The 14,059-nt window shown below is 51.3% G+C and overlaps 3 protein-coding genes and 1 non-coding gene across 4 annotated transcripts; 3 read left to right on the plus strand and 1 right to left on the minus strand.

Annotated features, from left to right (window-relative positions):
• Positions 1 to 302: 302 nt before the first annotated feature.
• Positions 303 to 1,549, minus strand: G6M90_00g060000 (uncharacterized protein; the record flags this gene model as incomplete). Its single annotated transcript, XM_014689083.1, has 2 exons — positions 303 to 1,163; positions 1,271 to 1,549. The coding sequence occupies 2 exons, from the start codon at positions 1,547 to 1,549 to the stop codon at positions 303 to 305; spliced, it is 1,140 nt and encodes a 379-aa protein (XP_014544569.1).
• Positions 1,550 to 6,212: 4,663 nt separating this feature from the next.
• LAE1_3 (Secondary metabolism regulator LAE1) lies at positions 6,213 to 8,091 on the plus strand (the record flags this gene model as incomplete). The annotated part of the gene is made up of 3 exons (XM_014689084.1): positions 6,213 to 7,281; positions 7,361 to 7,565; positions 7,620 to 8,091. 3 exons carry the CDS (start codon positions 6,213 to 6,215, stop codon positions 8,089 to 8,091), a joined length of 1,746 nt encoding a protein of 581 aa, XP_014544570.1.
• Positions 8,092 to 11,653: 3,562 nt separating this feature from the next.
• cmt1 (Chlorophenol O-methyltransferase) lies at positions 11,654 to 13,410 on the plus strand (the record flags this gene model as incomplete). Its single annotated transcript, XM_014689085.1, has 5 exons — positions 11,654 to 12,085; positions 12,138 to 12,183; positions 12,242 to 12,913; positions 12,969 to 13,234; positions 13,297 to 13,410. The coding sequence occupies 5 exons, from the start codon at positions 11,654 to 11,656 to the stop codon at positions 13,408 to 13,410; spliced, it is 1,530 nt and encodes a 509-aa protein (XP_014544571.1).
• A 540-nt stretch (positions 13,411 to 13,950) lies between these two features.
• On the plus strand, positions 13,951 to 14,032 carry G6M90_tRNA00000064. The gene has a single exon. It is a non-coding gene; the product is annotated as a tRNA-Gly (tRNA).
• The last annotated feature ends 27 nt before the right edge of the window (positions 14,033 to 14,059 follow it).

The raw sequence follows: 14,059 nt of genomic DNA on the forward strand, positions 1-14,059 counted from the left end.
ATGTCGTCTTGGCCTCCAGCGAGCCAAGCCTTACGGACTTGCCCGCTGCATCAGAAACTGGACAGAATCACCGTGTGCCTAATCACGTCCTTCTTTCCACACGTTGCCAAGCCATGCAATGCACTCACTGCGTACAAGCAGGCTGTGCAAAGACGTCGAATCGACTCGCGTGACCTTGTGCACCATTGCGGCTATACGTGCAACCACAGGAACCTCGCCCTGAGCTACAACACGAATTGCTACCCAAGCGACAATCTCAAGCGTCTGGTTTGACTCGCCGTCCCGTTCTTTCACAAAAAGACTTATTGGTCTGCCTTGGGAGCCCGTTCGCCCCGTTGAAACACAAACAGAGCTTCATCCTTGCCGGCAAAACTTGGCAACGGCATCTGCACCACCTTGACCCAATCCTTCCTCTCCCTCGCCATGTACTCATCCATCGTCATGCTCTTGAATCCCGTATATCCATTGCGGTTCTGTGTGCCCACCACGGCGATGGTATCACCCTCGTAAGCACCGACCAAACCGCGCGTGAAGCTGCCCTCGGTCCCGCCCCCTACGCCTCCCCCTACGACAGGATACACCAGCAGCAGCACCATGTCCCTGCCCCCATTGTTCCTCTGCAGCCACTTCACCCCGTCCGTGATGCTGGTGTCGTCTACCCAGTTCACCCTCCACTCGCTCTGCATGTTGTCTACCGCGTGGACCGTGAGCCCGTACCCTCGGAGCATGAAGCTCCAGTAGCCGTTGCCCGAGCCGACGTCTGCAATGGGCCGGCCGTCTGCGAGGATCCGCAGGGCCTCCAGGCCTTCGTGGGACGGCGTCACGCAGCCAAAGTGGTGCATGAAGATGGGCAGGATGTGGTGGCCCATGGACGTTCGCTCCGAGCACGCGTTTGGGCCGCACCACTCGAGGTTCCGGCACGACCAGGCCCAGAAGTCAAAGTAAGGATTTTGTATGGGCGGCGATTTGCATTTTGGGATAGTAAGCTGGGTGAGCAGGCTTGCGTGGATGAACTTGTTTCTAGATATGTGGGCGGCGGTTTCGGACCGGAGCGAGCCCTTTTTGGCGTTTGTGGTGAAATTTTTCAGCGCGGCTGCTGTAGATGTGGTTGGACTGAATATTGATATGTACGCTTCTATGTCTGCCTGTGATGGGGGGTCTCTCTGGTTTCTAGTCAGTCGGCGCCTTTTTTTTTATTCTGCTCTGTGTCCATGTGTGTGTAGGGCCCTTGAGAAAGGGGGGGGGGGGTGAAGTTGGTGCAAAATCTCACAGTTGAGCCATCCTCTGCCTTATACCATCCGTGCAAACCATTGTCACCCCCTCGATCGACAACATGCTGGGCCTCAGCGAGCTTCACGGACGCAATTGCATGATAGGTATAGACATCGGGCTCGGGCAGCCCTAGGAGCATGCGGCTTGCCTGATACAGGTCGTTCTTGGAGAGCAAGTCTCGCGCTTGCTTCAGCCTGTCCTGGTTTTGGGCAATGTCTTCTGGTCGAAATGACGGATTGCCCACGCATCGGGCTTGAACTCTTGACGGACGCGACATGGGGTTGGTATTGCTCTGGCACGGCCTTCTATGTGACTTTTACGGACGGGTTGTAGTTACGTTGTTGCTATCTAGGATGACGTCCATGGACCATGAGGCACGATGGCTAGCGCCATGTCACGGAACGGCGGGGGTGTCGTCGAAAGTGGATTGACTCCTGCATCTAGCTCATCAACTTCGGCTCGCGTTCGAGCACTCTCTCGGAATAACATGCTACTACTTAGTAGTATACGATACCTCAAAGGAGCTGCCATTGAACAACAGCAAGCTTCCAAAAATTCTCCTTGGCAGACCTGGCGTGAGCACGGTCCACTTTTAACCTACATGCTCCCGCCCATCGGAGTAAGCATAGGGTAGCATGTTCAATGTCAGTTGCCATCAATGCAACACCAACAAACAACCAGGTATGGGAGCGCACATGCTCGGCCTCCATCGGCAGACACTCCATTGCCAGGCTGTCCCGAGAGCCCACAGCCTCTGGCTTCAAGAGGACTACGCCTTAGACTTGGCGTGAAGGTAAACGGCCCTGACGCCGTCACGACGGGCCTACCTACTAGTGCATCGTAACCATTGAAAGAACATTCCAGTTACCGAATGTCGTTTGGTTGTCAGGTTTCATGGGGCTCATTCCCGGTGCTACATCCCGAAGACCAAATCGGATTCGAGCCATGTCTGCCGACAATGCTCGGGGTAAAAAAAGGAAATGGCAGTTGAGTATGTTGCTTGGCGAGGAGACATCGCCACCTGAAACGAACTGCTTAACACACGCCGTTATACTGCCAATGGCTGGCAATTTCTTAAGCAAACAGTTTGACGGGCTGAAAACAGCAACGAACTAGTTCACAATGGTGTTATGCCACACGTAGCCCAGACTTGTTTATTGCCTTGCGTAATGTCATATTGCTGAATCGGCAAGAGTTTCAACCAAAAGGTACTGGCTGATTGAAAAAAGCCACCCAAACTGGCCGTGTCTCACATAGACAAACCCAAGTATTGCGACTAATGCCATGGTAACAATTTTTTCAAGTGCGCATGTTGGGATGCTGCGTCTGCTACGCCATCTTCGTCACGAGAGGCAGCCTCCCCTCCGAATTCCGTCGGGATGCTTGTTGGATGATGGCCAACTTGATTTTTTACCGGTATGGATTGACTTGTCACTCATAGCGTTGCTGGGGAGGGTGGGAAGCCTCGCACTACAAATGATGAATTTTGTCCGCGGGACGTAACTATGCCATCACAATCGATGCTGGAGATATGGGACCTATTGTACATCAAGGGCACCGTAGATCCAACGGTGAAGCACCTGGAAGGCTGGAACGGTCCACACACCGCTGTGGTAATTGCGTCAACATTATAACCGCGTGATACCGATTGAGATTGCTGACGGCGATAACGCCAATTGCGGACGTGTTGGACCGTAGATGGACGTGACCGCGTCACAAGCACACCGCAGAGTTTTGACCGTTATGAGATATCGCCCGAGATACAGAGCAGATGCACTTTCGTGCAACAGTCTGGCTGTCCTAGGATTTGTCAATGCCGATCGCTGCAGGACGCCTGGTGCGCAATGAACTTGGAAAAACAGCAGTACGCCTTGACCAGCTGGAGACTCAAAATTGCATCTCAAGTCTACGCAAAGACCACACATAACCCTCTTTTCGCAACCAAGACAAAGGGTTGGTTGCAGCTGGACAAGCTAACAGCAACATGCCGCTGGTTCGGTCACTGCGGGTTGTTGCGGTGGTTGTGTTATAGACCGGACCACTCGAAGGCACTTGGGAGAGATGCTGCTGCTTACGGAGTACATGTTTGCAACTTTGACATCATTTGCGGCCGCAAGGCCCAGCGTCGTCTGAGGCATTGTCGCACGGAAGAAGGCATACCGCTCAATTGGAAATGCGAATGTCCACGCAGCTGCATTTCTGGAGCCACCAATGCCCGTGACATGCGACACAGGCATGTCAACGGGTGCATCTTGTGCTCGCAACGTATTCCCAGCACCAATTCTATCGAGTCCCTTTTTGGCTGTTCGCTGTCACCGCTACAGACATTAGCTTCATGTTGGGGGTCCGGATGCGACGGCCTGTAATACGGAGCTCAATTCAACCAACGGCTTCGGCAATGATGCTGCGGGTTGGTGAACGAATATCATTATGACAAGAGCGCTCTGTTGCTGTGTATGGGTCCAGATATCTACCCAATGTTGAGAATGATTCTTGACATGTAGAGTTGCGCAGCGTGTGAAGATGAGGAGGCCTCTGCGGGCAATTTGCCCCGATATTTGTGTTTCCGGTGTTGGGCAAACGTTGACGTATTGTAGGAGAGGGAGAAAGAGGTTCGCGTAGGCTTGAGTAGAAGAGGGAAATTGAATCATGGTGAGTAGGGGGTTCCACAGGGTTTTTCAGTACCGGTGTCAAATTGTCAAATTGATGTCGGCCAATGGATCAGGACCATTGTAGTCAGGCAGGTCGGCGAACAACCTTATCAAGACAGGGATAAAGGCATCATCCAAGCTCCGAAGCACATTCGACAAGTGTTGAAGCGAGAGAAGGTGCTCCGCAGTTGGCCAGGTCCATTAGAAGGTGTCAGTCGCCACATTTGGACGTTGACATCAATTTGACACGACATGGAAGGAGCCAGGCAGCAGGCAGGAGAGGCAGCACTACAGCGGGCTGGAGCAGGCTCCCGCTATTCCCGTGCCGGGCCAAGGCAGGTTGGGGGGCATGAAACCTTGAACCCCGGAGTCACTACGGGTCGAGAGGCCCATAACATAGGCCAACCGGTTCAAATGCTGCTGTAATTTGCCTCCATGCGCCAAAACAGATTGATTGCATGTGAGATATGACTACGGAGTAGCCAGGCGGTGCCGACACCTGGAGTCCCCAGCAAGCCAAGCCCACCAAACACTCCAGACGGGTCTGCTTCTCCACCACAGCCTTGTGACAACATTGAATAGAAACAGCATCAGCAACACATGCAACTACAACCACCACCACAACAACCGCAACAACTTGCAAGGGGGAAAAAGTAACAACAAAATAAAAATAACGGCCCACACGGGCCACACGGTGGCCTCCCTCAATCGATTGACGTCTTCCTGAACAAAGCCACCAACGGGCACTTTGACACCTCCAGTCGGCTTCAAGGCGCGGACGTCGCCTCCGGTCTGGGGGAGCCACAGCGGGGACGGACATTGAACACAATCTTGACCCCCGAATAACTCGAGCCCTCGGTTACATCATCTGAGGCAACCAAGAACAATACGGAGGGAGTATTGTAATACTGCCACTGCTCGTCTCGGGTAGGGGCCACATAAGGATTACTATTCAGTCCTCTGTGCACGGCGTACAGCGTACGCGGATGCCCTAGCATCAGCAAGTATTGACTCCTCCGTACTCACTTCCACATGTGTCTGCGGGCTGCCAGGGCGTTTGAACTTGAGCCTGGTGGCACCATCCAATGCACCACGGCCATTAGCGTGATGACCTTTAACCCGATTTGGATGGCCCCCATTCATTTACATAGAGTACCTAGTACTCCCCTAGTAGTAGGGAGTTTGATGCTAGACACCTACTTTGTAACGGTTGAGAGATTCATCCCAAGTGTTGATCCTGCTGTCACTGGTGCCTATGTATGTACTCCCCATCACCCGTTTGCTGTTCCACGACCACCACCAGCCCTGGCCAGCTTCTGTCTGTGCCGGTTCTTTTTCCCGAGTCATTCATCCTTCCTGTCGTCCTCCTGGTCTGTCGGGTTTTCACCAGGACCCTGGGAATTAAGCATCTTGTTGCAGCCGTATTCTTCATTCTCTTGTCGTCCTGGCCCTTCCTTCACCTGGTGTCCCTCCCTCCGGCCGTGGCCCCTGCACGGCCCATCGTACCTTCCTTTGGTGCTGCAAGATCGCTACAGATACCCTCCTTGCTTGCGTGCGTCGCCGAGACCACCACACCACCCAAAGTCCACCGCCCAATAGCCCGCCAAAAGACCAAAAAGCCTTCTAAAGTGGCCGCTCCTCTCCAAATTGCATCATAATAAGCGTGCCAACTCTTGAGCCCGTCCTCCCACCACCCCGGTCCAGTGCTCATTGCTCTCGTACATACGGTGTTCCTTACACCTTCTTTTGACTCTCCCTGTTCGTCACACAAACCCGACTGTTGGATCTTGAATCCGACTCCTCGGGGGAGCAAAACTGACTTGTGCGGCCACACTATCGGCCTCATTGCTCCTGTTCGTTGTTGACTTGCTCAATTTCTTCACTTGCCGGTCATTGTCGGCGAGGGCGAACTTGGACGCCTGCGAGCCCAGTGCTGCGTCCAGACTCTACTCTGACTCTTCACGCCTTACGCATCGGTATATATATGTCTGCTCTGCTCGTGGACCCCTACTCTATTATTTCTGTCTCTACACGCGCCTTTGTAACACCGTACATCGACATATTGACGCCTACAGCCTCACAACAAGTCGACCACACGATTGAGAGTGACTTGTCCGTGCCCAATCCCCGCGGGCTTGCTGCGCGACTATTGCACCTTGAAATCGCATTGTATACATGAGGGGTGACCCTGCTGGCATTCTCGGTCGACGTGGCCGGCCATATTACACACCTATTTTGTGATAGTACAGAGGCGCCGCATCGCCTTCACCTTCATATTAATGCCCGATCATGGACCAACAACAGTCTTCTCAGCATGAACGCGATGCCCCTCTTCCAGAAGAGCAGGTTAAAAGGCGTCGCCGCAATCCTGAATACACACGTTCTTTCCTCGGCCTCCCTTCAATCCTGGAGCGAGAACATGCAAACAATCCAACTTTATGCACCAGGGCCCAACTTCGACAGTTACTGGCACCAAGTTTTTCTGACAACATTGGCATTTCAATAGCAAATGGGTTGGGCCTCGACGAAAATCTCGATATTCCCGGCCCATTCGATGTACGAGTGAATACAGTGATCATGCCTAGTGATGGCGTCCAGCAGAAACAGCAAGAAACGCGAAATGCGACATCTACAGCAGAGTCCCAGACAATCCCAACACCTCCCCTGAACAGTACCACACAACAGAAAGAGGCCCAGGTCACACCCCTTCCCTCGTCAAATTCGCAAGCAGAATCCGACTTGCCGATAGAAAGCTCCAGTCAGAAACCGCCTCCGCAGGACTTGGCTACGGCCGAGTCGCAGACACAGCAGCATGACAGCGCATATTGTCCAGGCGAAGAAGAAGACCCGAAATCATCCCACACCCACACAGAGGAAGTTGGGCATGGGGCCTCTCCGTCACAAGGCCACGAAAGATTGCACTCAATACTATCGTTACCACTGATACACCCAAATGGAATATCGATGTTTCCTCACCTGTCGACCCCAGAGCAGGAAATCATGTCTCAGGAGGCTCTGACACAGGCCGAAGAATCGATTATTGCAGATAATTTCACCGGCAGCGACGTTGCTGATGGCGAGTCAGATGGAGGATATGATAGTGACGGCTTCAGCTCAGGCAGCACATCGGCAGAGTCCTCGGTGCGAGACTACATGTTCGAAAATGGGCGGCGATATCACCGATTCAGAGAAGGTACCTATAACTTCCCAAATGATGACGTCGAGCAAGAACGTGAAGATATGAAGCACGCAATGGTCAAGTTGCTATGCAACCAGAAGCTACACTTTGCCCCCATTGGCAACAACCCGCAAGAGGTATTGGACCTCGGAACTGGCACGGGGATCTGGGCAATAGAAAGTAAGTTGCCGTGTCGTCAATCGTTGTTATGGTATCATGAGGATCAGATACTAATCCACTGCCTCTGGGGTAACTGCAGTGGGTGACCAGTTTCCGAGTGCACATATTCTCGGCATTGACTTGTCACCAATTCAACCAGATTGGTTGCCACCCAACGTTCGATTTATGGTTGACGACATGGAGTCGGCTTGGTTACATCCGAGAAACCATTTCGATTACGTCCACTCCCGTCACACGGTCATGGCAATTAAGCAGTGGGATCGCTTGTACAGAAGAGCCTTTGAGTAAGTAGCGTTCGCTCCCGAACTTATGACAAAATATATTGACAAAGGGTCTAGGCATGTGAAACCAGGCGGTTGGATGGAAATGCAAGAAATTCACCACAGACCTCGTGGCGCCGGCGTGGACGGGACCGTACCGCCCGACCACCCCGTTGCCAAGTTCTGGACGTTAGTCACGGAGGGTCTAGCTGCCCTTGGCGTTGATCTGGATATATCTTCTGGTGGGGTCCTTGCTGGGAAGATGCAAGAGGCGGGCTTCACGAACGTGACTGAGCGAGTTTTCCACGTTCCTATTGGTACTTGGCCGAAGAACAAAGTTCTCAAGACTGTGGGATTGTATTGGCGTACGATTCTGCTGGATGGTTTGCAGGCCATTGCTTTGGGACCCCTTACCCGTGGTTTGCATTGGACCCGGGATGAAGTGGAATTATTCCTCATGGATGTGAGACGAGCATATCATGATAACTCCGCTCTCATGTACATGCCTCTGCATATCATTTACGCACAAAAGCCGACGACGGCCTATTAATGCGTCTGTTTATGGACTCGGCGTTTCAGAGCCCCGCTGGCTAGAATAAGCTATGGGTCTTTTAGACGTCACTTATTCATATCTATCAGTAACTCGCAACCGAACAACGACAGTTTTATATTCTTATGGCGTTTGGACACAAGGGGATTCGGGAGCGGGGGAATACAAAGAATTTGGTTTGATACCATGTTGGCGGCCATGCCGTGTTTTGTTGGAATGACCAAAGGCTGGCATATTTTGTTTTATTGCATCTAGGTGACATTCTGTATGAAGACTGTCAGATATGAAGGGGAAACAAGAGGGGAAACGGCTACCACTCTAGAATCGACTTTCATCATTTATTTATACAAGGTACTGGGTTGAGCATAGAGTCATGACTAGGCTGCACTGCTGACGAGAAGGGCAAAATTAAACGTGAGAGCATGTCATGGAATGATTAATTGGAGGCTAGTGAAAGGGAGGACATTTTGTTAGATTCTCCGCCCTGAACTCTGTATTGGGAGAAGGACACAGAACGCACTTGAGTGCTCTGTTGAGACATGATATACAAAACCCATGAGAATGCTGGGGCCAAATTGACACGGTTGTTGTACATACGTTGGCTGGGTGGCCCGGCGTGAGGTTGTTTGCATTTGTCGGGCTGCATCCGCTTCAGTCGGTTTGATCTCTCTTTCACGTCTTTCTAGTAGTAAGCATATGAGAGAACTTGCTTAGTGTCCCGATGAGGCGCCAGGCTTTATTGCAGAGGACAAGTTCTGGGCTAGTGCCGTCGCCAACAGTTCAGCTACCCGTCAGCGACTATCGATGTAAGTGGCTAGTCCACTTATTAGTTGCCAACGGGTACATGAAATATGGAAGCAAGGCGGCTACCGCGCCTTTGAAGTACGTGGTACATCGTACTTTCCACCTTTCAAACTTCGCTAGTTGTCAGCTGCTCTCAAAGCCAGGCTAAATGTGGTTGGGTTTGGGCTGTCCTAATAGCGAGACGCCCAGGGTAGTGTAATCATCAAAGCGACGCATTTCAAATGTCGTTGGTCGCGCTGTTGCATTTGATAACAAACATGTCATGTCATGTCATGTCAGAAGGCCTCACCTCGGCGCGCAATAATTGTTGTCAATGTTGTGGGTCGTCATTGGTTTTTGCCTTGGCATGTCTGTTGCGCCAGTTAAGCGACGGCGAAACATATCGACGGGACCGCGGTTCTAGGAGCACGAAATCGGTGTGGTTTTATCACCAGCAGATGGCCTACCACCCCAGCTAACCGTCTACTTAGTACTATGTGTGGGCTGGATCTGTCAAGTGGTGGTGCCAATTTTATCATCCCGCACGATGGGCTATACCCCATAATTGTCGCGGTGCTCGCCATGCGAACGGGACAATTTTGACGAGATTGTTTGTTTCAGCGAATCTCATCGCTTGATATTCAGCGGGGCAAATGCTTCAAACAAAGGCGACCCGACCTGACCTTGCAAGGGAGTCAAGGCATTGTAACGACATTCGTCTTCTATCCAGCCTTGTTGCATGTGACGAGTCGAAAAGCACACGCTGTCCGATGGTAATGGGCTCACATGCTGCAGTGGACATGTCGCCTTGCATTGGAAATGCCACACTATCAGGGATTCCAAGCCACCGGCGAATAGATGGACTTGTGTTTCCGAAATGAAGATCTCCTCTTAGTACGAGGCCGTCGACAGTTGACAAAGCGGGCGACTGATGAAAGCCACCAAGGCAACCTGACCGCCTCTGCACTGATTGCATACAATATCATATACTCCGTACCATACTCCGTATTGTATGTAAGTTACCAAGGCATGGCATAGGGAAGCCCCGCCGCCGACATGCGCCAAGGCTACTCCAATGAAGCACACCATGCCCCGTACTCTGCACTTCTATACATACATGTATGTATGTAATAGTACTACTATCAACAAGCGTATGCCAAGTTGCTCAGCCCTTGTTCCTTGAGCTAAGGAATCCTAATGGAGTCAAGTGATTCTTCACTTGAGAAATCTGGAGCCGCGCTAATGGTTCCTCCAACTCCACTATACAGGTATCCTTTGTATGTATGCTGAGACGATATGCGCGCCAACATGGGGTTGCAGTGTTGGCTGGTTCGTTGGAAGCCGAAGTACGAAGGACGATCGGGTTTCCACAGGTCCAGGACGCTAATGATGATTGCTTGGTAGCAGGGGGGACTGTTCTTGGTGGCTCTGTTCTAGAGTAAAAAAGCTATTAATCCTGACACATCCCCTTTCGTTGTGTCTGTCCTACCTTGCCCTGGCAGAAGTTGTACATGCTGACTCTGTCAGTCGACAGAAGTTCTTATTCCAAGGGGGCAATCGAACGCGATGTTGATTGCAATCTGACTTTGAAACGGATTGCGACAACAGAAAAAAAACCGGCCTTTTTGCAAGACAGCGAGTTAACGAGACCAGTCGACAGTCGACAGTCGACAGTCGAAAGCTCTACGATTAGTCCACGATTTTGAACTGCCTTGTTTTGCATCGCAACGGACAGTGACCAGACTCGAAGGAAGGAAGGAGCAAGCCTGCATCGTGGGACCAGCGGGTGGAAAGCACGACGCAGCTGATTGCCTGAGAACCCAACAAAACCTGCACACATACAGAGTACGACATCGGAATATTAGATGGTGAGTACTTTTGGATCAATCGCACATCGTGAACCCAGGGGACCGAATTGTCCAACCCTGTCACCACATTCCCTTCGCAACCTATTTTGCCTTGCCTTTCATCTCGCCGCCAATCTGTCATCTTGACCCGTCCAAACTGGCTTCTCCTTTTGGGGGCAGCAGATCCACGTGGGAGAACCGCCCTGTTGGGTCGCACCACCTCCATCCCTTGGCCGGATTTCGGTGCAACAGCTGTGACCAACAAGGGGTGACATCTCGACCCGGCAGACTGGTTCGACCCCAAATGATTCTCGTTCGGTCAGACCCAACCCATCCGAGCTCTCACAAGTGCGTTGGGCTGAAGCGATGTTGGTGGCAGATGGGCGATTGCCTCAACTTGGCGCACGCGCCCAGAGATGAGCCTTGCAACAACGGCTCGCCGGGAATCACACGCTTGGGCCGTTATTTGGTCGCACCAGACAATGAAGCGTTTTGCTCACTTGCTCAAGTGCTGTGTGAGTGGCCCGCAGGTCCACGGACCGTCGTGCATATGTGGCTGTTACCAATTGCCACGCAACTACTCCGTACTATGGATGCCGTTTTCATTTCATCTGCGGCTTGCCCATTTCGCCTTGATGCTCCTTCGGATCAAGTGATCAGAGAATGGTTGTACCACTTGCAACAAGAGAGGACAGGCCCAAAAACCTGACCCTGTCATGTCGCATCTGTAATTTCACCGCATTTTTCGGATTCTTGTTGTGCAGCGAAATTGGTCTCTTGGTGCATATGTATAGTCTCGACTTTTTTGAACGAACAGTTGGAGTAACTATTAGTTTTGTCCGTCTCTAGTCTTCATATCAATGGTCAAATTTCGTATACTAGCACCACCAGAACCCGGCCGACATAACCTTGAACCTTGAGCCTGAATGACCATGGCAAAGTTCAAGGTGCCTTCCTGGTTGCAAACAAGCACAGCGGCAGAGGCAGAGAAGGAGAAGAAGAAGCAGAACAGACGCTCGTTTGGCGGCTTTCCACAGAATATTCGAACAAGACAACATGTACCGGCCGCAACCAGGCCCCAGGCTGTTCACGAAGACCCAAAACCCGTAGCAAAGACACAAACAACAGAAACAACCCGACTGGTAACCCTGGCGAAAAGGATTGCCGCCGAGGCAGAGAAGCTTGAGCAATATTTGAAAGAAAATGATTTACCTCAGCCCGGATTTGGAAGCGATGCTCCAGGGGACTTTCCAAACTTGCCGCCTGAGATTCAGAAAAGTCGTCAAGACATTGTATACGCGACACGTGAACTAGGAACACTTGTTAGAGGACCACGAGAAAGCGTGCGATGGGGTGTCTGGAGCGTATGTGCAATTGAACCTTGCTAGGGGACAATGCTAACTGTTCTGCGCATAGTATCTGGATACACTAAGCCTTCAAATTATCAACAATTATGGCATTGGTAAGCTTATAGACGAGGGAATAACGTCGGCGTATCTTGTTCCACTGACCTTGTTTAGCCAAGCTTGTTCCCCTCAACACGCCCATTCCTCTTTCAGATCTGCAAGAAAAAACCACGCTGGATCCCATTAACCTGGCGCGAATTCTCCGGCATGCCATGACTAATTACATCTTCTGCGAGCCCGAGCCCGGTTTGATAGCCCACACGGCTGCATCTCGCAAGCTGGCGGAGGACGGGGCTCTACAAGACTGGGTTGGATTCAACTCCGAAGATATCTTCCCCTCTGCCGCAAAGGTGCTCAAGTCTCTTAAAGAACACCCCGAAGCCACATCACTGACGACTACTGGCTTCAACTATGCGTTTGACACCGTAGACCAGGAGCCCATGTTTGTGACGTTCGGTAAGGATCCTGCTCGGGCGAAACGGATGGGAGGAGCTATGGCTAGCTTGACGGGCGGTGAGGGATATGAGGTCAGGCACTTTGTGGATAATTATGACTTTTCGCAGGAAGATGAGCGAGGGGGCACCTTTGTCGATATTGGTGGAAGCCACGGATTTGTGTCTGTGGACTTGGCCAAGAAGTGGAAGAACATGAAGTTTATCGTCCAAGATCTGCCAAAGACCGTCAGCAGCGCACCTAAGCCCATCTCTGATGACGAATCAGTCGCCGAGCGAATTCAGTTCGAAGCCCACGACTTTTTCAAGGAACAGCCTGTCAAGGATGCCGACGGTATGCACGCATGTTTTCTGCACTCTAAATCGCCGAAAAACTGACAACACCTCAGTGTATTTCTTCCGGTGGATTATCCACAATTACTCAACTCCATATGCCGTCAAGCTGCTCAAGAACCTCGTATCGGCCCTAAAGCCCGGCGCACGTATCGTTATCAACGACCACTGCTTGCGAGAGTCCGGCTCCGAGAACCCTTGGGATGAGAAGCTGATGCGCAGCATGGACATGATCATGCTGACCTTGCTCAATGCCCAAGAACGCGCGGAGCAAGAGTTTAGGGACTTATTCAAGGCAGCAGACGAGCGTTTTGTCTTCAAGGTGAGCGTTGCCCACAGACCGCTATTCCCTTGGCGACACTCGCGGATGCTAACATATTCCAGGGTGTCACAAGAACGCCAGGTTGCAGAATGAGTGTTATTGAAGCCGTCTGGGAACCGACGAAACCTACGGCGAATGGGACAGCTAAACATGCCGACTCTGAAAGTACCGAGTAGTTGACAATCTTGCACAAGGTAATCATGGCGGTAAACAAAGACATGTGTATATTTTATAAAACGAGGCGTAATTGCTCTACCAATTCTACGAAATGCCCACAACTAGTGGCATATGGTAACAGCGACTTATATATTGTACAGGAACGGAAATTTGGAATACTACTCTTAAGGCAGTGGTCCGAGGTCAAATTGACGAAGTGATAATTTAGATGGCCGTCGTGGTGCGCTGGTACGTCTGACGCGTCATGATGCGTAGACGGTCTATTTTTCTAGTCTCTTACTGTCCTTGGCCTGGTACAGCCTAATACTGGTGTAGATTTTACGCTTGTACGATACTCGTATCATGCTTGTAATTTCATTTGACTACAGAGCGAAACAATACTCCCCTTTAATTAAGATGGCCGTCGTGGCTTGCTACCAGATGTTGACTAGTCCTGAGTTGACAACCAGAAGGGTGACCTCTCTTGCATTTTGCAGGCAGCGAGGAGGCAGTAACTTTACAATAACAAATAATGATCTTATTGTCAATGAAAAGAACCAGCGTAATTGGTTTAGTGGTAAAATTCTCCGTTGCCATCCGAGCAGCGTCGGGGAGCCCTGGGTTCGATTCCCAGATTACGCATCTCTTTTTTTAAAGTTGGCTTTTTTT

The sequence above is a fragment of the Metarhizium brunneum genome, chromosome 3 (assembly GCF_013426205.1).
Source record: "Metarhizium brunneum chromosome 3, complete sequence".
Classification (NCBI taxonomy): domain Eukaryota; kingdom Fungi; phylum Ascomycota; class Sordariomycetes; order Hypocreales; family Clavicipitaceae; genus Metarhizium; species Metarhizium brunneum.